Source organism: Vicugna pacos, chromosome 8 (genome assembly GCF_048564905.1).
Source record: "Vicugna pacos chromosome 8, VicPac4, whole genome shotgun sequence".
Lineage (NCBI taxonomy): Eukaryota > Metazoa > Chordata > Mammalia > Artiodactyla > Camelidae > Vicugna > Vicugna pacos.
In genome coordinates, this window is record NC_132994.1 from 40,409,988 (window position 1) to 40,435,263 (window position 25,276).

The 25,276-nt window shown below is 41.6% G+C and overlaps 1 protein-coding gene and 1 long non-coding RNA gene across 3 annotated transcripts in view; one reads left to right on the plus strand and one right to left on the minus strand.

The window, feature by feature from the left end:
- Positions 1–476: 476 nt before the first annotated feature.
- On the minus strand, positions 477–6,191 carry LOC140697864 (uncharacterized). Its single transcript, XR_012075239.1, has 2 exons — positions 6,121–6,191; positions 477–660 (listed from the first exon to the last, which is right to left on the minus strand). It is a non-coding gene; the product is annotated as an uncharacterized lncRNA (long non-coding RNA).
- Positions 6,192–10,935: 4,744 nt separating this feature from the next.
- DCBLD1 (discoidin, CUB and LCCL domain containing 1) overlaps positions 10,936–25,276 on the plus strand; it is a 53,391-nt gene continuing 39,050 nt past the window's right edge. For both annotated transcript variants that reach the window (XM_072965781.1, XM_072965782.1), the window contains exon 1: positions 10,936–11,118. In XM_072965781.1, the coding sequence (XP_072821882.1) occupies positions 11,037–11,118 (82 nt within the window). In that variant the 5' untranslated portion in view covers positions 10,936–11,036. The remainder of the gene's footprint in view (positions 11,119–25,276) is intronic.

Below are 25,276 nucleotides of genomic sequence, written 5' to 3' on the forward strand. Positions count from 1 at the left end.
TATAATTTTTTAAGAGAAACATTACCCCCCCCAAAATCCACTCTGAGTTGTAATCACAGTGTTGATGTTTAGTTTCTTGGGGATGCCTTTGATGTTTTACAGAGTTTTTGTCTGCTGTCTTATTCTCACAGTGCTGCCTCCAGAGAGGGTGTTCCAGAAAAGTACTTTCTGAGAAGATGGGTGAATAAGAAGATGGATAGATGGATAGATGGCTGGATACACTAACCAAACAACACGTGAGTCAGTGAACTAATGAATGGACTTAGAACCATTTGGCTTTTCAATTATTGATAAGAAAATATTACCACACTTTGTTAGAGCCAAGTATTTATCCATTAATTTAATAAACACATTTACTTAATAAGTATTTTCTCACTTTAACTAAGCATTAACAGAAATAAAAAATTGAGAATTACTCCCCTGCTTATGTTCACCTACTTGATATGCTAAGAATTTAAGTTGCAAATCAACAGAGGTCAATTGTCCACCCCTTTAATGTACTGGAAAGTGTTAAATGGCAAACTGTTCAGCTTTCTTATCTCTCCAGGACGCAAAGGACTTGGTATTAACTGTGCCAGAAGCTCTTCTTGCGTTGGCAGAGGCAGCTATTACTTTCCTCCGAGGTTAAGCCTCTAGTGCCTACACTAGCTGACTTTTTTCCTACAAAGAGAAGAAGCAGAAAAGTAATGTATCCGAGAACTATTACAGTAAAAATATACAGATAGTGCGCAAGCAAGCTTTTACTAGGGGTATGGCAATTTGAGGTAAAGCTGGATGGACCCAGAAAACGATTGTGGGAACCAAGAAAAACAGGCCTAACCAGCTCTTTTTGTCCTAAAGGAATAGACTCTAAAATGAGTTAAGCGTGACACTGTCAAAAAGTTCCTCAAAGCCCCTATCATCACGTCACATATAGTAAACCAAATTTTATCTGCACTGAAAAATTTTATCTATGTGATGGTCAATCCAGTCACAAAATAATAATTATACTTAAATAGTGGTATTCTTGTAGCAAAATCAAACCTCAGTTTTGGAAGTTTTTGAGGAACTCACTCAAAAATGTAACAGTGGTTTTCTGGTATGGGTAAGGGAGAGGAATTAAGACAAAAAAAAAAAAACCCTTAATTCTGTCCCATACTTTTGAAATGTTTTCCCTTTTTACAATAATCACATATCGTATTATAAGCAGAAGAAAATAATTTAGAAATTTATGTTCAACTTCTGGAGTTTATATGATGGATAAATAATTCCCAGTGAATTTCTACTCTGCATTATAAAGGTGTCTTCTCATAGTCATATTGCATCCTTCTAATTCAGCACACAGGAAGACTTAAGCAACTGAATAACTATGAGGACCGCAGAGATGAGAGTACAGGCACTGGAAAATGTATTTCTAGCCATATTAGAAACATTATGGCCAGCCCAAGGTTTCAAATACAGTCACAGTCTCGTCAAATTGGAACTGAAGAAATTCAAAGTTAAAAGTCATTATTATCATTCTAAGTTGGACAGAGAATCTGCAAACCCAGCTATATATTAATATAAATTTATTACAGGTTACTATTTAACTATGTGTTTCTGATCAAAGTCTACAGTTACATAACACAAAACCCACATGTTGCAAACTCACCACATTCTGTAAAGCAATAGAGCACTCATAACAGTGGCTAAAATTGAAGATGCTTCTTTTGTTTTAAAACACTTAACACGTTCCATTGGTTTTAGAAAAGAACTTGGACCCATAATAATGAATTTGGGCTTATCACTTAGATAACTACAGAGAGGAATAAGGTGTACATTTTTAGAAAAGTACAAAAAGTAGACTCTGTAAATACACTAATTATTTTAAAAGAGAAATATCAAGTCATAATTCATTTATTAACCAAGATTGGGGAATTAGGGTGTGGTGCATTAACAATTTTTAAAATAGCTGAATTTAACCATTTGAAATGTTCTTTTTTTTTTTTGAAATGTTCTTTTATTTTTAACAGCAATCTATTAGGTTGTATCAGAAATTTTCTCGCCTAATTGAACAGAATATATGGAGGAGAACATCCCCTTTGTCCTAAGGTTTGGGGGCATCAGTCATTGCGCCGCACGCGGTATTCCAAGATGACTAAGGTTTTTACATGCTGTCCGGCTCCCTTGTTACTTCCTTTGCTGCCACTTGTTCCCTGCATGTCCCAGAAAGCACCCCCTTCATCTTCCCTTCTGGGACACTACACCTTAGGAACAGAGTAATAATTGAAAGTAGCCAGCAAAAGCCTGTTAAGCAAGCTTGTTTAATTTTACACACAGACCTGAGTCAACAGGCTCTGATATCAGTTCTGATAAAGGCTTCACTTCTCTCCAGCGGTGAGAGCATTACCTTTGCTCCTCAACTCAGGATGCTGCTTTTTGCCAAGTGCAGGCTGTACCTTAGCCCAGGTGGGTAAGAAGGTAGAAAAAATGGTTGCCAAATAATAAATAAAACAACACAGTTCAGGTTACTTGTGTGTCTGTGACAGCTGCAGTCTCTGGGTGAGGTCCCAGGAAATAGCACCCCTCTCCCTCACCCTGTTATAAACCATTTAAGTAATAAAATTAAAATGAAAAAAATGGAAGCCATTATCAGTAGACCTTGGTTGGAAGTATGAGACCCAACTGGGCCAACTGACTAAATTATGAAATTAGGAAATTTTGCCCTCCCCATCCTAGACAGCCCTGGGCCTAAGCGGGTCCATGCGATGGAGGTCCCCTCCCAAGACAACAGGAAAGAGCTGAGTGGCATATGCCTAATGGGTCTTTCCTAATTTACCAGCTCCACTTTGCTGATTTACGCTGAAATCATCTCAGCTTTCAATTTCCTGCACAACCGGCCTTTCATTACTTCTTCATCTTTTTGTCCTTTAATTACCTCAGGTGCAGAGGCTTGAGCTAATCGTACTCATCCCAAGGTACCAACAGCGTCGAGTCCACACAGAGCCCCCTTTTGCTTAGCTATCTGTACACCACCCCTGTTGTCTTCCCCACTACAGGCAACAAGACTAATGCAGTTTAGATGTTTTCTTGAGCTTTATACTCAACTTTGTGAAAAGTCTTACTGTTTTGTTCAGTTTTGGTTTGAATATGTGTTTTGATAACAGATTTGCACACACAAGTTTCCATTCTGGGTCTTACTTTTTCTGACTCCATACCACGTTTTTAACATCGGTCTGTGCTGTTCTATGTACATCAAGTTAATGTTGCCTGGTGCTCCAAGGTGTGTAGCCGCCACATTTCACTTGTTCACTCCCGCAAGTGATGGACATCCTGATTCTTCTACATCCTCATGCATGTCCCCTTATGGTCCTGGCTGGATCATAGAGGTATAGGGACCTAATTTGCTTGAGCACTGCCACATCACTGTCCAGAATGGTGGCTCCTGCCTACTTTCCCTCCAGCAGTGCAGAAGGGTCCCTATCATCCAACATCCCCACCAGATTTTATATTATCTCACTTCTATTTTGGCCATTCTCACAGGTGTAAAGTGGTATTTCATTGCATTTAAAATTCAAGTTTGGACAGCTGTTTATATACATGTTAGGCATTTATGTTTCTGTAAATGACATGTCATGTACTTTGCCTGTTTGCTGTAACATTTCCTGGATTTTTCTGGATGATTTGTAAACATGAATGTTTTCGAAATGTTGGTTCCTTGTTTGTTTAGGAGTTGCAAATAGTTTTTCATCGACCCATAAATTTTAGTCAGTATGTCCTTTGCAAAATAGAAATTCTTATTTTTTTTTCAAATTCCTAAACTATTTTTGCTTTATGGCTATACTTGTGTTCTTTCTAAAACCTAAATGAGTGCATATTTTTTCTTATGACACTTTAGGGTAGGCTATGTACATATGTTGTTTTCCATGTGATCAAATTGAGAAGATTCATGCGACCTATTTTACCTACATTAAAATAGTACCTTTTTGTTTTTGATAGAAGTTTTGCTTTAGTATTGGGGTGATGTGAGCAGACAGACTTGTTAACTACAGAGTATGAGTTGAATGAAAATATCCCTCTAATCCTACAGTGCATACAAAACAAGTTATTCTGGGCAGTAGATTAATAAATGGGAAGAGAGAAAGTGGGCTGTTTAGACCTGTTCCAGAACTCACAAATCAAGCCAGTCCTTGCTAAGCTCATCTGTGAATTCCAGGAAATTTTTGGTAGATTCCTTGGGATTTTCTACACAGACAATCACGTCATCAGCAAACAAGGCTAGTTTTATTTCTTTCAGTCTGATCTGTATGCCCTTTATTTCCACCTACCCACCCAGTGGCTCACACTAGCATCAGGACAGCGTCCTAGCTGTCCAAGCAGGAAGTACCACAGTCTGTCCAGTCCAGCCTCCTCCTCGTAGAGGATGAGGAAACTAAAGCTCTAAGGGAGGAGGGGGTGACTTGCTCAGGTCATAGGGTTTGTGGAGCTGGGACTAGACCCAGTTCTCCTTCACTCCTTGTCCAGAGCCTTCCCCTTGTCCCCCGTATCACAAGAACATAAGAGTTGGGGACAGGGTTGGGGCTGGGATGAGGACTGCTGGGTTCCCCAACCCTGTCTCTTACTTCCCCAGCTCCAAGTATGTTGGTTTTAATCTCAGAAGTCATCCTAAAGGTCTAAAGTTCAGGTTCAGCCTCAGAATTGGACCTGCAGCTCCACACCCAGGGCTTGCTCCCCCAACTGTGGTATCCTCCACGTCCTGCTGTCCTTTCCCTGACAACGCCTTGTTCCTCAAGCTCCCTCTCCAGCTCTTCTTCCCTGGGTTCTAAGCTCAGAAGGAGGGTCCAGAGTAGAGATGGGAGGTAACTGGAGCCTGTTAGCTGAACCTGACACTCAGCTCCCAGGTCCAATTCCAATCCTTGGGTCAATAGTCATGGCTGTTAGGAGTGAGGTGGAGGGCTCTCCTTTACTTTGGAGTTCTGAGTGACAGCTGTTAATGATGTGTAATCCCAGGAAGATTTCCCCAAAATACAAAGACCTTAGCCTGCTGGGTGGAAGTGAGCCCCTCCTTCCCCTCCTCACCCAGGCAAATGGCTCAGGTCTCTGGACTGAAGGTGGCAACTGTGAAGACAGCAAAGCCTAGATTTCCCCTCCAGCAATACACACGGGTCAGGTCTGTCCCCTCCATCTGAGTCTCATGCATAGTTAGAGAGTGTAGAAGTGGGCCACTGGTTAGTTTTGGGCTCTTAAGCCAAGGGGATGAAGCTGCCCTACTGCATCTCTTCTGTCTCCACTGAATGTATTTGAAAAAAACAGAACAAAATAGAAACTATGCAGTTACCCCTGCACCCCAGCCAGCATGCCATAGAAAACAAAAATGAAATTTCAAATCCACTTGGGAAACACTAGTTTCAATAAATAAATTTCTTTGCTTCATAGTTTTTCCAGCCTTAGAGTGCTCTGTGAATGTCCCATAATTAGGTAACAGCTACCATAGAGTTGTCTTAAGTACCAATTCATATCAAGTGTATGAACGTTCCTCAAAAACTATTTTTTAAAACTACACAAATGGATTGCAGGTAAATAGAACTTGAAAATAGGGTTGCGTCTTGAAAGCTAACACCATAAATCAATAGATAATGAATTAGAAACAGGATGAGGAAACACGGGAGAAAGTCTGGACAGGAGAAAGCCTGATTATCACAATATATCTAGAAGAAATGGAAATTAGAGAAAGGCCAGTTTAGGAGGCAAGCGGACATAGTGCTCTGTTAAGCTCTGCACTGGGAGAGGCTTTGACCTGCCTAATCTAGCTCTTTAGTGCTGGTGGCAGAAATATCCACATGCGAGTGACAAAGATGGCTCTCCCTGACCAAACTGAAGTCAAGCTTTTCCTATTACAGAATTGGTCGACTAGACCTGTGCCAGGGTTCTAGCCAGGAGTCTCAGCCAGGAAGGTTCTTTTCTGTCGGATTTGTGCAGCCAATAAAGGATACTGAGACTGAAACAGCACAAGCTTTATTCAATAGCCAAAGAATGGAGAAGTGGGAACCTAGTTCGCAAATCAACTTCTCAACCCAGTTTGGGTGGAGACACCAAATATATAGGGGGACCAAGGTAAAAGGGAGGGAACTGGAAAAAGTGGGAGGAATATTCATAACTTACCTGAGAACAGGGGTGTGGTTTGGACCCAGAACTGATGCAACCCTCCTTTTCAATCCTTGTGTGGGCTTTTCTGGTTGTCATGGCAACCGTCAACTGTCATGGCACTGGTGGGTGTGTCATTTAGCGCATGCTAATATATTACACCAAGTGTATGGTGAGGCTCAAGATCTACTGGAAGTCAAATCTCCCACCATCTTGAGCCTAGTTGGTTCTAACCAGTTCCCGTTTTTTCCTCTTTGCATCTTCCTCTTGAAACTTAGATAAAAGTAATTGGTTTCCATTCAAGGGAGGGGCAGGTATATGATTCTGGGCAACAGCCTTGGTAACACTCTGAGCCCCCTTTTTGACTGTGCCTTATCCTTGGGTCCTCTCTGGTCTGCTTAGTCTGGTTTTAGCAAGACTTCTGCTAAATCAGTTTAGAGAGAATCCCCCACCCTTGATATCTGATCAGGTTCCTCATTCCCCACTTCTGATGCCTAAATCCTCAACCTGCCTTCAGTAGAAATCCTGTTAAGTGGGTTTAATAAGAATCCCCCTACCCTTAATATCTTCTCTTAGTAATGTCCCATCCAGTCCCACCTCACTCTGCTTCTGGGCTCGAAATCCCCAGCTGTCTTTGCCCTATTCAGAGGTGGCACTGACCTCTCTCCCCTATTACAATAGTCCTGAACAAAGTCTCCCTTACAGTTCTAATAAGTGTCAAAATAATACTGTACTTTAATAGGGGTGAGGGGTGGGAAGTATAAGCAGCCTTACTTCATTGCCTTCAAACATTAGAACCACTCAAATAATTAGCCTTGCTTTTCTTTTATGTTCTAATAACCTCTGATGGAGTCTAGCTTCCAAAGTTGTTTTCATGCTGAAGAGGATGTCCTTCACCATTTTATAGTTCTCACTGTTAATTAATAAATTGGCATTGACACAACATTGTAAAATGACTATAACTCAATAAAAAATGTTTAAAAAAATACAAAACTTAAAAAAAATTGGCATTGATGCTGGCTTATATACTTCTGTGATTATCATGGAGCAGTATCCCCAAGGTCAGGCACACTGACAAAAATCGAGTTTCTGGGCCCACAAAAGAGGGGACTGGAAGGTGAGACTTGGCCACAGTGAGCTACAGCATTTAAGAATTCCTAGTGAAACTCAGCAACCCCTGTTTTTGAAAAGTCAATAGGGAGTTACAGGTGAGAAGTAATGTGGGTGATACAAATTATTTGGGCCATTGAATTTAAAATTTAATCTCTCTTCTCTCTCATGGTTTACATTCTAAGACTCAGTCTGTCTTGTGTTTCTACCCTTTATCTCTCAGCTTGGCCCGCGGCTTTATCCTTACCTGGGGATATTGTTAAAGTGCAGATCCTGGTTCAGAGGTCCTGGTGGGGGTGGGGACAGGAGTCTGTGTTTCTCGAAAGCTCCCAGGTGTTGCAGACGTTGCTGGTCTGGGCACCCCCAACTATGAGTACAAGAGCTGAGGTGTATTCATCTCTAGTGTGGAGTATTGCCCCAGGCCCCTAACTGGTCTCCCTGCCTCTCTTTCCAATCCATTCCCGACCCTGCAGCCAGTGTGGTCTTTCAAAAATGCAAACCTGAACAAGTTCTGCCAGTTTTCCGATTCCCTTTGCCCTTAGAGCCCTCAGATCCTGTTCCTGCCTCCTCCCCAGATCTCAGGCTCCCACTCCTGTCTCAAGCTCACTGCTCCAGCCCGGATGAATTAGGTTTGATTTCAAATAAGTCCCCTATCATCTCTATTTCTCCTCTTTCTCATGAGTCCTTCTTCTCATCTGCCAAACATTATTCCTTCTAATTCTCATGCTCACCCCTCCCACACCCTCCTAGGCTTTTGAAATCCAGTTAGATACCTCTCCTCTGTGATTCTGTAACACTGAGCCTCTACTATCATCGTACTTAGCAACCTATATCATTACTTTGCTCAAATTTCTATCGTTAGAGCATGAATTATGGAAAGAGAGAGGCTTTTGTATTTGTTTTCATTGTATCACCATCACATTGTTTCACATATAGAAAACATTTAAAACATATTTACTGAATTGAGCTGGAAAAGAGAGAGTATTCAGCAAGTAGAAGCCTGTAAGGGTTTCAAATTGCTCTCTTTTGTTCTACTCCATAGACCCACAATCAGGGTTACTAAATGTTAAGAACAAAATTGTTTAGATTGTCAAATTGAACCACAATCTAAAGCTTTCTAATTACTTTAGAATAATACTAGCCTTGCAGTTCTGTTGAAATTCTGTCTTACCTAAGCAATACAGGATATATATTTTATATGTAAAGCAAGGCAGCCCTGGACAGCTATTCTCTATTTTCACAGAAGAGCTAGCAAATATAAACATAAATTGTAGTCAAAAGTACAAAATAAGGATGGTAAGTAGGGGGAGGGGTTAAATGTGAAATAGACTTGGGAGAGACCCTCTTGGGAGATGTTTCATGTGATAAGCAGTTTTTAAATCTTCGTGTGTGAGATATTGTAGCCAGAGTCTAACAACTATAATTTTTAATGGAATCTTAGAATTTTACATTCAATTCTGAGATTGCATAAGGCATTGTTATTTAAAAAAAGTCAAAATAGTATCAACTCAAGAATAAAACAGGTTTACTCACACGCCTAACATAAGTCTTTGTGGTTGAAGCGTATCAATTCAGTGGGGCTTATTTATTTTCTCATATACAAAAATATAATTGATAATTTGTTGTATTTTCACGTTTTTCTTTTGCTATGCTTTTCTTAACTAGAGATTTTCTTTTCTTTTCCTTTTTTTTTTTTCAGAGGAAGGAATGGCGAATGAAAGTATTAGGATCCACCTGGCATTTTTTGTTGTTGTTTTCTCTCTGTTACCAGATCCTAAATCTCTCCCCTGATCTGGCTCAGGATTCTGGTGTAGAATAGACTGCTGGGTTCCCATCAAGGTACCACCTGAGATGGAAAAGGTTCCCCGCCACCCTCCACCCCTGGAGCCCACGTGCCCCACCCTATGAATTCCTCTGAGGAACAATGCTCCCATTGTCTTTCTTCATTCATAGCTCACAGAGCCACGCCTGTTAGAGGCCAGCAGCAGCTGCCCACATTCACCTTCTTAGAATGAAAAGAAGAACCAGGGAAAGCTAGAGTTAGGATCAATTCATCACAGTATCTTTTTATGTTTTGTGTGCAAGAATATTTAATAGTAACAAGGGTGTGAATTTGCTTTCAATAAAATATGCTAAACCTATTATTTATTGAGGACCCCTTACATGCTAGAACTTCATCTACATATTTTATTTTGTCCCTGTGACAGCCAGGAATATTAGGTGTGTACTCCAAGAGACAGAGGCCCAGAGAAAATCAACTCCAGTCAGTGGCTGATCTGAGATTCAGACTTGAATCAGCCTCATTTCTAAAGCCCAACCAAGTTCTTTCCTCTAAGTTCTGCTACCTTCGAGAAAGCAAAGCCTCAAAGATAATCTCATCTGAAATTTCAACAGCGCTTATACTCTGTTTAAAAACACAGAGTTAAAAAGGAATGCATGTATGAGCAGAATCTATCGGGGGTATCCAGAGAGGAAGTGACGGGCCACTACTATACTTCGGAGCGACTGTTTCCTTCCCACCCCCAGTGCTTTCCCCTCTCGGCATGTGCAGGTGTAAGTGTGGCTGAACCTTACTCAGGACAAACGCCGGGCGCCCAGCGGAACACCACAGGGGATCTGGAGACGTCAGAGAGCCTTTAAAATACGTTTCATCTGTCCTTGTTCATTGCCATGGCCACGTCCCTATCCAACTACTCGCTAATAGCCGTGTAATTCTCCCCTCTTCCAACCTGCCCTCTCCCAAGCCCTTCTCCACCCCACAGAGAATCGGATCTTGTCACTCCTCCGTGAGATCCTCCCGTGGCTGCTCGTTGCTCCGAGGATCAAGCTGAACATCCTTCACAGGTTCTTCCAGGCCCTCCACGTTCCGGCCCCTGCCCTGTGCTCGGGCTTCCGCCTCTGGTCATGTGCCCACCTGTTCGCCCTGCTCCAGCGACCCTGGCTCTTTCCTCTCTCAGCTCCTTTGCACACCGTGTCTGTTCTCTTGTCCTCCGCCTTCTGTTTCCTATCCCCTTTCTGTTTCCCATTCACTCTCCACTTTTTAAGTGAGGCCTTTCCTGGCTAATTCCTACCCCGCAGTTTGGTCACTTGCCATCTAATTAGATCTCCCTGAAGATGCTCCACTAGTAATCTTCGTCATCGACTGCGGTTTGTATTGCATACTTGACTGATTATTTTTAATGTCTGCAAGTGTCACAAGGTTTAGCACTGTGTCTGGCAGGCACACTTTTGGAATAACTTTTGAATGAATGAATGAATGGACTTGAACTGGATCTTGTCACCATCATCTTTCTCTCTGACAATATTTCGAGTCCCCCAGGGCTGCAGTCAATGGCATGCCCACCCCCGTGGAATTGGCAAAGCCCCAGAGGAGAGTGATCTTTCTGGAGCGCCCACCACGCGCTCGGGCACTCTGGGGACGACCAGGGCACAGCGCGGCTCCGGGCAGGTCTCACGGCCAGGGGTCCTGCAGGTTTGCAGGTTCACGTGCACTGGGGGAGAAGGGCGGAGGAAAAGGAGAGTGAAGCAGAGAGCGCCCGGCACCTAGAGGGGAGCGCGGGCGGCGCGGGGTTCGCCTCCACCCCAGCGGCCTGCCGCCGCCGGGGAGCGACTTCCTCCTCGGGGGCCGGCGCGCGGGGCGGGGCGGGGCGGGGCGGGAGACGCCCCCGCCGGGCTGGGCCCCCGGCCGCCCCAATGAGATTCGGTGCCGGAGCCGCGGCTGCGCCCAGTCCCGGCGCCGCGCTCGGCCGCGGAGGAGGCGGCCCGGCCCGGGCTGCGGCCGCCGAGGGGAGGCCGAGCCTGCCAAGTTGGCGCCCGGCGGAGCCATGGTGGCCGGCGCCCGCAGCGACCTCCTGGCCCTGCTGCTCGCCGTCTCCGCGCCGTTTTGGCTTCAGGCGGAGGAGCTGGGTGAGTGGAGCGCGTCCCGCGGGCGGCGGGCTGGGCCTGGCGGGACCGCGCTCGGGAGGAAGTCGGGGTCGCCGCCTGCGCCCTGCGGAGTCCTGGACTCTTCTGGCCGACGGCCGCTCGACTGTAGAATAAGTTACTGCAGTCGGCATCGCTCCCCACCAGACTCCTAACTTCGCCCCCAAACAGGAGGAGCAACTTGGCGCCTCCCCACTTTCTCTCTCCGCAGCCCCGCTCACTTAGTTTCCAGACTTCCTGACTCTGCCGACCCCGTGGGAACTGACTTGGCCCGGGGGCCGCGAGCTGACGACCCCAGCCGTCTGAGGGAGAGTCCAGTACGGGGACGCTCCTCTCCAGGCTCCTTTGCACAGAGCTGCCCAGCAGCTGGGCAGCCGGGCTTCCCCAGTCGCCTCTCCTCCCTGCGGGGCTGGAATCCTAGCGTGTGCGTTTGTGGCGTGCACGGAATGGTCGGGGCATGTTTTCCCGAGGTCGGCCTGGGAAGCCGGCAGCCCGACCGCGCGGCTTCTCGCCAGTGTGAGTGTGCCCCTTGCGCCCCAACTCGGACCCCGGGGCTCGGTTCCTTCTTGGGTGTGTGAGAGAGTCGACCAGGCTGATTTTCCACTGGACCTGGTCCTTGGCTTCAAGTTGGACCTAATGAGCCCACAACCGGGTTTACATATCCAACAGATGAAAGCAGTTAAGCCGTTTTACCAGCCATGGGCAAATCCTTGTGATTTAGTTCTTTATTGATAGCAAGGGGCAGCTTTCTGCGAAGTTTTTCAGTTGTTTCCCTCCTCCCCTACTTCTTTCCTTCTACAGCTGATGGCAGTGAGTCTATCCAGAATATCGTGACTGCCCCACACCCCTGCCCTGTGTTTTCTAAAGAGACAAGAATCAAAACTAAAAACTAAGTCAAATGCTGGCATTTTTGTTTTTTCACTGAACCGTGTATCCATTCCCAGTCGGCAACATTGATACACAAGATGTTCGTAGTGGTTCCTAAGTTTGTTTACATACCAATTTGTTAGGAAAAAAAGCGCTTAAATTTAGACAAAATATGGCTTGCCACTGTAGCAGAATGCTGAGCATATCATAAAATTTTAATAATTATGTACGCTTTTAGTAAATATGTAGGATTTTGATCATGGGTGTTTTAAGCACTTGAAAATGTTTCTCAAGTCACTTGGAAGATGCACCTTTAAATGCATCTATGAATGGTACAACAATTTGTCCCTATACTGATCTGGCCAAAGCTGTCACTTATCTTTTCAAATGAAGTTTCAGATGACTTCTGAAACTGGGTCCACTTTATAGAGTAGTTCTCTGGAAACAAGAGTGATTGCTTAGATTCCTAGAGCTTGAAATTTGAGATTTTATTGCACATGACTGATGGAAGAGGATGTTATTGAAGTTTCCATGAAGCATCCTATATATTTAGGATATTAAACGAACCAGTAAAGGTATAGATATTCAACCACAAAAGAAGTTTTTTGGATTTGGATCATTTCCTGAAAAAAATCTCCTAGAATCTAGAGTTTTGATATCTCTTAAGTGAAAAGGCATTATCTGTGATTTAAAAGTATTTCTCAAAACTCTGATTTTTTTTCCCCCTTTAGCCCTTGGGTCTCTGGTTTTTCAAGCTTCTGTAAATTTAAGCATGCACACCCATTTTAGGTTTTGAGATATGCTACTGGACGTGTAGTTGGATGGTTGTAAGTGAAATCAGTGCTCTCAGTGTTTAGAAGATAAGAGTACCCTTAGCATAACAGTCTGGTTTTGATGAGAAGACACTGTATTACGTTTTACCTTCATTGTTCTTGGAGTCAACTTAGTCTGGTGCTTCTTGGCTCCCCAGCCTGACGGATCACCACTCTCCCCAGGAGCTTTAGAAAGCCTCAGCCCGGCTGTGAACCAAAATGTCCAGTGGGTGGAGCCTGGGAATATGCACTTTTAAAAAGTTCCCACAGGTATTTCTGATTCAAATCAGCTTTGAGACTGTTGAAACATCTGATAATGTTAGAGTTATGATAATATGTTACTACCATTTGTGTTACAGACCATTTAGTTATTAGACTTTTATTCATTGTGTTATGTTTCAAGAAACAAATTTGGTAAATTAATCAATATTTATAAGTCTGGTCAAAGAAATTATTCAAATTTTTAAAGTTAGTGTGGTGACCCCATGAAACTACACTGATTGCTCTGTAGGGCTGCTGCTTGCCTATATGGTGTTTTTGCTCAATTTATTAAAAAAATCTCGTCTTCCTGAATTCACAGCCAGCCAGACTCTAGGCACTAGGGCTTAATGAGCAGAGTTCGGGCTGACTTTCACTCTTTCTTATGCCCTGCTCCTCTGAACTCACTTAACTAAAGTTAGATATTCACAAAGATTGTTTCATGTGATTTTGACCTTACATAATATCACATGGAAGTTGATTGTTAGCACTGATTCAATTGTATAAATCCAGAGCCTTGGCCTTAGATCTTATTACTTTGATTATAAGTTTTGTGCAATAAAATACCCTTAATTCATGTGAGGAATTTGTGTTCAAAATCCCTGATTCTCTCTTCACCTAAATATGTGGAAATGGATGTTAAAGATTTCCTCCTTGTGATTTAAGCATTAGATAAAGCATAAACATAAGCAGTTAATCTCTGAGGAAACTTCTAAACATAGAATTGGATATATAAAAATTGCTTAAAAAATTCTGCCCAACTCTAACTTTTTACTTTGGGAAGGCCTGTTTTTAAATCATCACTCCTTTATATTTGGTTCGACAGGGGACGACTGATGTCTAATGTTTTGGGTGAATGGCTTTTTTAAAAGTAAGCACAAGTTTATTTTGGCACCTTCTGCACCAGTGTATGCACTCGCCCCAGACTTTAACCTTCATCTCAAAGATCTGGGATTCAGTCACTCGTTGATTGTAAGTTCCTGAGGGCAGCAACTGGAATTGTATTTATTGTCACAGCACCTGACCAAAGTGCTCAATAAATGTTTGAGTTGAATTAAACAATTTCTTTATATTTAGATATTTTCAAGTTATGTCCTAATTAGTGGAAACTAAGTAATAAAGAATCTACCAAAGCTCTTTATGAAGGTACAGCTGGTGTTTGCACTAGTTAATTTTGTTTAGCGATCCCAGCTCTTGGCATGCTTATTTTTATTGCCTTTTAAATGCAAGTACAGCAGACAGATGGGAGCATGGCCGGCAGAACAGTATGTACCATATCTTCTGCCTCTAGTAGATGTAATTTGTAACTAACACTCTGAAACATTGTTATACCATGTATTTCAGGAAAAAAAATTGTGCTAAAGGATTCATTAAACTCATCAAATGGTGTTATGAAAGCAGGATTTGAACTCTGAGTAGTGTCACAAACTGTTTTTATTAACTTTTCAAAAGCTGAATCCTTTAACCTATGGTACTATAGCAGACTTGAAAAGTCATAAAAAACCACGGTTTGGAAATAAGCAAGATATCTGACATTTATCAGAAGTTATGTTTTTATTTTTAAGATGCATAAGGAAATTAAATTAATTGCAGCATTTAGCAAAGGTTTGAGTCATATTAAGGTGGGGGGAACTTGTTTAGGGAAATATTTCCTATGTAGAGTTTTGGACTTACTGCTATGTGTGTCCTACAGTATGAAGTCAGCTCTATACATATTAGAGCAACCAGTTGTTTTGCATTTTTAGGTTTTGTATATTAGCTCCTTATCTGGAATTGCACTTAGCACATAGCTAGAACTCAATAAATGTCAGCTCTCTCACTAATCTCCCCCTGTGAGAATGTCAGGTCCAGGAGAAGTTTTGTGCCTTGCACAGTGGCCAGTGCCTACCTGATGGGTGCTCAGGGAGGACCTGGGGAGAAGGCAGTGAAAACACAGTCCCTGACCTGTTGTTAAAAACTCAGAGCTGACTGCAGTTGAGAATCAAACCCTGAATGAGACAAAGTAACGAAGTTTTATGTCTAGTCCAATGTTGTTTGTAAATAGTCTGAAAAGAAGGATTTAAAGGAGAGGAACTCATTCTGGTATATTCAAAGTCTGGCACTGAAGATGAAAAATGTTGCCAGACTTCCAGATTTTTTTTCATTAGACTGTGGAGTAATTTTGCATGTTTGCAACTGAAGAGTCATGTTGATATCATCTTCCAGATGTTCATTCTCTGCTTTGTATATAAATTTAAAAAAAATAGTTGTCTGCCTCGTGGGTGGGGGAGTGAGAGAGACTTCAACTGATGAGAAAAACACCACATGTTGATTTTTAACCCAAAGTGGAAATAAATTCTGTGAGCCATAAGGTGCTCAGTCTGGAACCAAATGCCTAACTTGCCTTACAGTGGGAGTTGAAGAGGAGGGTTCTTTGAGGGGAGGGAGGAAAATAGGAGGAAAGTCTAAGATCCATGAGAGCAGGGACTGAACTTTTAATTCCCACCAGCACCGGGTGCAGGGCCTGGCCGATAACAGGCTGGTAAGTATTTCCTGAGTCAGTGCATGAACTGGGGCTGCCATTCGAGAGAATGAGGTGAAGGCTCATAGTCATCAAGGTGTTTTAAATCACATACATGACTGTTGTGATGTCTTTAGAAACACCATACCTGTGTTCAAGAAAATAACTAAATTCAACCCAGAAAAGGGCTGGGAACCTCGGAGACTCCTTTTCAAGGCAACACCAGAAACGCTGCCATGAGTTAGGTGCCCACAGTCTTGAGAACAGGAGCAGGTGTTACACGTTTAGCCCAGGTGAGCCAGTGGTCTTCTGAGATCTGCGGATGCTTATACATTGAATGCATCAGGGGCCTGCTTCATCTCGAAGGTCATTTGGGGACTGTGTTTAGGCATTTGTGACATTAGCACCAGTTAAGCCATGTAGTCAGATATGCCTTGACCATTTAATGCCATTTCTGCTTAATTTATTAACCTAGTTTTCACAGACTGTCTCCTTGGGAGTTGTAATCCCTCATATTTGCCAAAGTGCCTTTGTCTTGTAAATCCTTGTATGTGGTCGTGTTAATTTTATGTGGCTACATTTCATGATTGGGAGTGTTTAGTGGATGTACCTAAAGGGTGTGTGTAAATGATTTTTATGGAGCACTCTATTCGTGAAAAAAGGAAAAGAAAACAAAACTTATTTTCACTATTATTTCTGACAAAGAGCAAGGCCAGTATTTATTAAAGGTTTCTGGACAGGCAGAAATTTCAGGCTCTGCGTGTTAGCAAGATCCCCAGGAGGTTGCTGTGTCCACCGAAGTTTGAGAAGCAGCCCTTTGATCTACTGAAACTTTCATTTACAAAGCATCTTTGGTGCTACTCCAAGAGAAGAACCTTTGTTGAAAGTAAAATAGTTGCCCCTCAGACTGTTCCTTTAATAGCTTACTTTAATAATTAAAAAGAGAGAGTGGTGGAATTTCTCATAAGATTTACAGAAAACCTTCAATGAAACATGGCAGTCTTCTCGTGTTAATTTTGAGACCTAAAGAGTAGGACTATGAATAAATGATTGTGATGTGGGTTTTAATACCAGTTGTGCTGCTTAGCGGTAGTGTGATGTTGGGTACTGTCTTAAAGCTCTCTGCCTCAGTTTCCTCACCTCTAAAATGGGTGACCAGCAAGTGCAGCCTTGGTGCTTGGTCTCTGGAGTGAGACAGGTGAGGTTCAGATGCCAGCTCAGCCCTTGGGGCTGAGTTTCTCAGCTGCTGAGCGCCTCAGTGTCTTCACACCTAAACAGGGATAATAGGAGGGGGAAAGTGTGCTGTGCACATCTTGGGCCGTAATGGAAATGTTGTCTTGTAAGCTATGGGATATATACTTGGATGTTTGAGATATTACACTTTATATACAGCTCTCTGTATGTATGCCTGTTTGTATGAAGTGTTTCATAACTTTTGAAAAGGAAATCATCCTTTGATATCATCCTAATAATCATCCTAATTAATAATCATCCTAATAGTATCACCCATCAAATATGATTGTCTGGATGATTAAATAAGATAATATAAAGTCTCTTCAAACACTCCGGATCTGTCACCTTTTACAATAAATGCTAAGTATGAGAAAGAGTCCTTTTACAATTTTATTATTTTTTTTCCTGTTCCAATAACTTTTTGGTTTTCATTAATTAAAAAAAAATCTGTCAAAGTGAAAACACTTGTGTATATGGGAGAACATGAGAGAAACATTTACAGTTTCAACTTTTAAAACTTAGACCAACTTTGTACTTGGTGATATTGGAATTCTTGGACACCAGAGAGAAAAGCCAATATCCAGTTACGCTTTCTGTGACTGTTGGCGATATGCATATTTAACATGGAAGCGAAGTTAGAAAATATGGCCCGTTGTAGAGACAGGAGGATTGCTCGTATTTATCCTCAGCTTCAGCAACGTCGCTGTGGACGTTACATCAGCCTCCTGATGTTACTAGTAAACGGTGAACGTCAGCAGCCCCTTTTCTCCAACTTCCTTATCTTGAGCATCTATTTAGCAGGGATGAAACAGTCATCTTAGACTTGCTATGCTATGCAAAAAAGGTGGGTTTTTGTGTGTTTTCTATTACATTTTCATCTGTGAAATTAAGAAACCTCTCTCAAACACCGTGTTCAATTAATTGCCAATTCCCCTTGTAACTTGGTAGCAGCAGTGTGAGGTTTTGCTTTTGAATGGCAATCACATAGGACAATTTCATGATCGTTTTTAGAATTCTTAAGGCCAAAATTCATGTCTCTACCTCTGATCTTTAATCCCAGAAGCCCCGTTACAGAGTCTCTCTGTGAGTACCACTTTTGTGAGCCTGTGCAGGAGCCGGCCTGTGCGTCCCACAGAACACTACACCCAGGAGATGCTGTTGAGCAGAATTCCCTGGGAATGTTGCAGGCTGCATCCTCTGTTAGAGTTTCACATGCACTGCAAGGGCTTTGAGATGTCCTGTGATGAATGAAAAGGCGGAATTCTGTAAGCTTATTTCTCTTACACCTCTTTATTTGGAGATGAGGGTGTGACCTTTTTGTAAACCCTCTAGGGCTGAGGGATCCACAGGGCCTACTTTGAGAGATGCTGACCTAGCAGTTAGTAGGCCCCAGGTAAATCCTGGGGGATACATTCCAGTTAGACTTTCCAGCAATTCCTAGCTTTTAGCACGTGCGTCCTCATTCATCCTTACCAGGACCTGATATGGTTGATCATTTTGAAGATGAGGAAAACTGATTGGAACAGACAAAATACGGAACTTCGTAGGATCGTAGAGCCAACGAGTGCTGGAATTTGGATGAAGTCAGCTAATTCAAAGCAATATCCTCGATACTTTACTATATGTATTATTTTAAAGTAAAAATATAGTAATTACAGTATATTGAATTCTCACTATACGCTAGCCTGTGTGGTCAGTGCTTTACTAGTGTTGTAGCGTTTGATGCACATGATAACCCTGTGATTTGGGCACCGTCGCTGTCTCTATATGACAGAGGATGAATTGAAACTTGGAGAGGTACAGGGACTCCCCCAGGGCCACACAGTTCCCAAGGGCACAGGAACCCAGGGTCACAACCACTGTGCTCTGTCACCTCCCAAGTGTATGGGAATAATTTACGAAATTAGAAAAACAATAGGTATGCAAACCCTTTTAACCCCCTACTTCCACAACCCCATTCAATGATCTTTTTTCCTTTTAGTAGGAGTCACAGGACTGGAGGACTACAGAATTTTCACTGATTTTACTTATAAAGCACATTAAAGAATAGCATTAAACTAGGTTTTCAGATTTTTATTTCCGTTGGGCATAAATGATGCTTTTTAATATGTTAAGGTTAAAATTATTGATGTCTTTGCACACTGATGGAAATAGTCTCCCATTATGTAGGGACTTTTGGATAGGACCTCTTGAAATGATTTGTTTCATTTTCATGCATTCAAATTGGTTTATTTTAAGTGATTTTTTAGCTGATAGGAAACACTGTGTTGAAGAGTTTACATGGAGAGACTTTTGTCAATAAATCCCTTGTGTTTTCCTTTTAGTATACTTTCATATTTTTTTGTCTGCTGAGACCAAAGTATCGTCTCCATTAAATTATTGGTTATGCCTTTAGCATCTGTTTTATATGTGGTGAGAATAAGGTTTAAAGAGATGATAAACAGTTTTGCAGAACTTGATCTCGTGTTTCTAGTCTATAGCTGTAATTTTCAGCATAGTATTATCCATTTTCCTTTTAGGAAAAGTAAGGTTTTGAATAATTGAAGTTTTACCATCATAAATTCAGTTTTACTCTTTTTATTCTCACATGGAAGAAAAAGGCTCTCCTGCCTTTGTTCTTCCATTTTTTTCTAGGTAACGCATAAAGTACAAAAGTTGAGCGCAATTGGAGAAGAACACGCTTTATGAGAGCAGGGGGCTGACCGTGAAATTAGTAATACTTTGGAAAAGCTGATAGCCTTATCATCAGACAGAGAGCTCCCTAGACGTTGCAGGCTCCCTTTTGTGGTTGAAAAGATCATAGTCATCACGGGCTCACTTGCTCTCACACATGGGAAGGAATTTTCTCACACCCACACATGGGTGATGGTGTCTGTGTTGAGACCTGTCGTAACTTGAACATCAGGAAGAGCAAGGACACTGTCATGAACTCATGGTTCTAGAAGCGGTTTCACTTGCGGTGTTTTAGAGCACTGTTTCCCAAACTGCAGCTTGTAACCCATTTCCTAGGTGATACAGTCACTTCCATTGGCACCACCAGCATGCTTTTAATTGAAAAAAGAAATGAATAGATAGGAAATATCACAGTGCATTCCATATAATCAAAAGTATTATAACATTAGACTTCTGTTATTTACACAGCTGTCTGCATGTGTGCTTACTTACATTGTGATGAGAAAAATCTGTATTCTAACTATGGGTCATAATAAAATAAGTTTGAAGCCTGCTGTCTTATTTTATGGACTATTAATAATTAATCTTAAAAGTACTTTTGCACTGTTTGTTTTACTTCATCCAAATAATTTTCCAACAAGTGCAATTCAGTTAAAAGTTTTCTTTTAAAGCCTAAATTCATTCTTTGTAGTACTGCAGAACTTAGTCCATACCAGGTATATCTTAATTTTACTTTGCTGTTAGTGGAACGTGATTTCTTATCAAAAGAAATAGTCTTTTAAGGAAGTTATTGCTTTCCTGTCTTAGTGGGGGGAATTGGTGTAGACTAAATAAATGGTTGACTCGCGCAGACAGGCATCTTGGATTTGTTTTAAGCTTATTTAGAAAATACTCTGTATAGCCATACTTCCTAAATGGCTGATGTTAGAGGCTGAAAAGCAGAGGCATAGCCATTCATTCCAGGCATTTGGAGACCAGATATTGAGTTCATTATCTGTTTTTTGGACTTGTCACTTTACTGTCAAGAATTACTTGTTAACTTACCTCTCTCTCCCCTTGATCGTGAGCTCCTTCAAATGGGAGCTGCATTATACTAAGTTTCTAGCTGTTTGTTGAGTGAGTTTTTAATGGCAGTTTGGGTATATTGGTTTACAGAGATTCTTCCAGTCTATATACCTTAAGACTAATGCTGAAAGTAGCCTTTAATGTGACAAAGAACATTAAGTGGATTTGGTCATTTTCATTATATTGTTTTTCTGGTTTACATATAATATACTCATATTGCAGAAAATAAATATATAAATAAAATGGAAATCAATTCTAATCCCATATCATAAAAATAAACGCTTTAAACCTTTTTTTCCCTCACATCTATGTACTCTGTTTTAAAAATTAAATAGTCTTCTTAGACAAAACTTTAACTTTTCCATAATATCAAATTGCTTGGAGCTATCATAGTCTGACTCTTCTAATTCAGATTGTTTCCAAAGGCTTATAATGAAAATGCTTAAATTTGGGGTAGAAATCACTTGGGGAGTTATAAAGTATTGAGTCCTTGTGGCTTTTTTCAAAATCTAAACTTCATCCATCTGGTTTTATTTTTGTAAGTTGTTTTGAGGAGGTGGTTGGTCAGTCTCACAAACCAGCTGTGGCTCCGAGCAGACCTCAGGATTTGGGCCCATTGTGGGTGGACCACCCTTCAAATATTCTAAAGTGTGGAGCTTTCAGTCTCAGGAGAGGAGGAAATGATACATAGCTGAGTCATCATATGCTTTGACAACTGAACTATAGATCAAAGAAAGGAGAAGATAGACGTCTTATGGGAGCCACTTTTGAAGAGTAGACAGATTCCTTGTGGTGAAGCTTCCCCCTCCCCATCTTGCCACGTGCCACCCTTTGATGGTAGGTAGGTGTCAGTTCAGTGTCCCTGTCCCCTCACACTGGCTCACTGCCCTGAATCCTCCCAGTGCCATGCAGAGCTTAATCATAAAACCAAGATTGTATTTTTTCCCTTAAAGATTGACCTTTATTTCTTTTTGTTTTAATTAAAAAAAATAAAAGCTCATGAATCCTCATCATCCAGGTAACCATCAATATTTTCCTATTTTTTTCATTGATTTTCCTCTCTCCCTTTTTTGCTGAAGTATTTTATGGCAAATCCCAGACCTCTTGCCATTATGTATTTTAGCCTTATATATGCTAGTAGGCATCCCTAAAAAAAAAAATATTTTCTTACCATTTCTAACATCAATACCGTTATCACACCTAATAAAGTGAATAATACTTCCCTGATACTATTTAATACCCCAACTAGCCTTTTAAAATGGTTTTTTTAAGATTGGATTTTTAAATCAGGGTCCACAAGATTCACTTAGTGGTTGTGGTTCTTAGTTTCTTTAATCTAAAATAAACTTTTTAAAACGTCCTTTCATACAGTTCATTGTTGAAGAAACTGGGTCAGTTGTACCTAGAATGACACGGCCTGGATTCGGCTAATGACTTCCTCATGGTGTCAATACACTTGTGCTTCTACCCTCTGCATTTCCTGTAGACTGAAGTGAGACCTAAAGGCTTGATGAGATTCAGGATCAATTATTAATTCACTTGTTTTGCTTTTTGGCAAGAGTACTTCATAGGTGTTGGTGTTTAGAGCACAGTGTCCTGTGAGGAGACATGTAATAACTGTTGCCTCACTCGTAGTCCTGCCGAGGTCTACTGGTGAGTACAGGTGGTGACCTGCCTGATCGTTTCATTTTAAAGTTTCTCAACCTTCTGCCCAGGGGTTTCCATCTCTTTATGACCATTGCCAGGGTCAGTTACATCTTATCAGGGAGCTGTTCATTATAATAGACGAATGTTGTAAAATTATCTAAAGAGGTCTGGGAGGGCAGCAGTTCAGGTGGTTTTCCAAGATTAAACACAAATACACGTGCGTTACGATGTCAAATCAAGAGGTGAGACAAAAGCATTTTTAAACTCCTAAAGCCATTGCTGGATCATCTGGGCATTGTCATCTGGTATCCACCATTGGCTGAGTAGCCTTACAGAAAGTCCATAGGCATCTTGTTTGCTCATCTGTAAACTGAGACTGGATGTTGAACCCCCTCAGACTCAACACCCCATGCCCCTTAGGTAACTGTGAGAACTTGGTTAACCTTTTGGTACAGAGAGATTTTAGAATAAAAGCGGCCTCGTTTATTAGTTGTCATTCCATAGAGATCATTTCAGTGCAAGCTGGTATAAATACATTAATTAAAACTAATTTAAATAGGCAAAATGTACAGGACCACAAAATCCAAACAGTAAAGTATAAAATACAAAATAAAAGCCCCTTCTCTTCACACCTTGACAGCCAAACTTAACCAGACTGACAGGGTGTGGTTTTTTTCCTTCAATTTTTTAATTAAAATTTTTATTCTGAGGTAATCACAGATCACATGCAGTTATAAGAAATAATGCAGAGAGGCGGTGTGTACCCTTTACCTAGTTTCCCCTGCGATAACATCACACCAAACTGCACTGTAATGTTACAACCACAGTATTGATGTTGATACACTACGTATGGAACACAAACTGATAGATTTTTAAATAGCTCTTGTCATCTTCTTTGTCAGTGGTTCTTGGTTTGAGTTAGGCCCCAGGTGAAGCTGCAAGAATGTTAGGATGAGCTCATGGGAATCGTGCTCTCTGTTGTTTTCATCTGCATGCATCTTAGTCAATACATGATACTCTCCCTCGAAGTTTTTCATTTCCCCTTTGGCATATTTCTACTTCTTTGTGTCCTCGGTTTTAGTGAGGTATAATTGAGGTACGATATTGTGTAAGTTTAAGTCTGCAGTGCATTGGTTTTATACATTTATGTATTTCAAAGTTATTTACCACCGTAGCATAGCATCCTCTGACACCACATCACCTTGCATAATACTGTTCCCTTTTTGTGGTGAGAACATTCAAGAGCAGCTCTCTTAGCAACTTCCAATTATCTTATATAATGTTGTTAAATATATGTAGTCCTTTGAAGTCATCAAAACTGTAGAAAAACAATAGGTTGAAAATTGCTGATGTCTTTAATACCATGGAATCAATTTATTATATTAGTGCTTGCCCCGGAAAACTATATCGTCTTCCATAGGCAGGCGGGAAATTGCAACCTCTGATGACAGTTTTCTTTTTAATAAATTAGGACTTAGCAGCTCCTTTCAGGTTTTTTGGCAGACCAAAGACCTAGTTTCATTCTGATAGTTGATGGAAAAGGGAAACTTTTCCAGGAAGGCACAGCTACCCCGCATAAAGTAATGATGGGAGTGCGGAAGCCTTAAACTTGCTCACACTCTGCCGGTGTCACTGGACGGAATGGGTTTCCCCTTGGGCTTGAGAGTAGAAGGCATCGGAAAGAAGTGTGATTGCAGGCTTGCATAACAGACACCCTGGGATTGTCCTTTGTCATGACTTGTCACTTAAATGAAATTTAGAATAAAGTAATCATGTGTAGGCTGATTCCCATGTAATTGATCCACATTTTATATTTAGCTGTGTTTTCTAGGAAAAAGACTTCACTTTCTCTTCTCTTACAAAAGCAGAATTTCATGGTATTAAGAAAAGAGGCATGTAAGTGACCAGCTGGTATGCTGGTGGCTTAGAGAGAGTTAGTTGTGTGTATATTTATATTCATAATTGGACACTGGTTACCCTAGTGTCGTTTTATCAGAGCACTCAAAACCAGTGCTTCCTAAGGTGGGACAAGTCATAGTGATGAGGGACCAGGAGCTGGTGGGGAGCTAGGGCCTCTGTCTCCTTTAAAGGGGCAGCCACCCCCTTTAACGGGCATCACTAGCCCTGTGAGAATGCCTGCTGGTATGGTTGCCATGTTTTATAGTTTCCATGAGATATTGTGAATTGAGTCTGTTTTTTACAAAATTTAAATAATTCAAATTTTAAATCAAAACCCTGTGCACTTTGTGCTTCTGTACCATATGCTTTGCTCTAGTATAATTTCCATTTAATTCTCAACAATTTTATCCTTCCTGCCAGAGAGCCAAGACACATAGCTGTCACCTCAAACTTAATGACCAAACTTACAACCTTAGTCCCCAGACCTGCTTGCCTTCTGGGCTTCCCTTGCTGTCATATTAACTTCATTACTGGACTCAAAATCTCAATGTTTTTTTTTCCTCCCCTCTTATCTTGTCTTTCCCACTATAATTAGTCAAAACCCGAGTCTTGATTTTTTTTCTTGTGAACTTTCCCGTTTTTCTTTCCCTTCCCAACCCAGCCACCCCATTCCTCGCCCTCCTACTGCTCTTCCGATGCAGACTCTCCTGTGTGCTGGTTCCTGTGGCAAATCTTTTTGAAATACCTCTTTCCTTATCTCCCTCCTCAAGCCCTCTGTGGGCCCCTATGTCCTACTGTATAAATTCCACAGCTGCCTCTGCCCGGACCTCCGGGTTTCAGAGTGGTTTTATCTTAGCTGTCTATCTGCATTCCCTGCTGGTACTCTGTAACACATTGCTTCCTGAGGTCAACTCTCCCCCAGTCCAAACTCCCTGCTTGGAATCTTGTGGGAGTTTCTGCATAATATGTGGGTCCTCCTGCTGATTTGGGTTAGATTCTGCAGTTCTCCCCAACTCCTTATTTTGACGAGGCCTCCATCATCTTTTGGGCTGCAAGCCTCAGGGCAGGAAGAGGGTAGAATAAAGGAAGACCCCCGGTGAATCTTCAGCAGTGCATAGGCTGGAGAAGGAAGAAGGCCTCCCTGGGCTTCAGATTCCCAGGATACCCACGTTGGGGCTTCTCGGTAGGA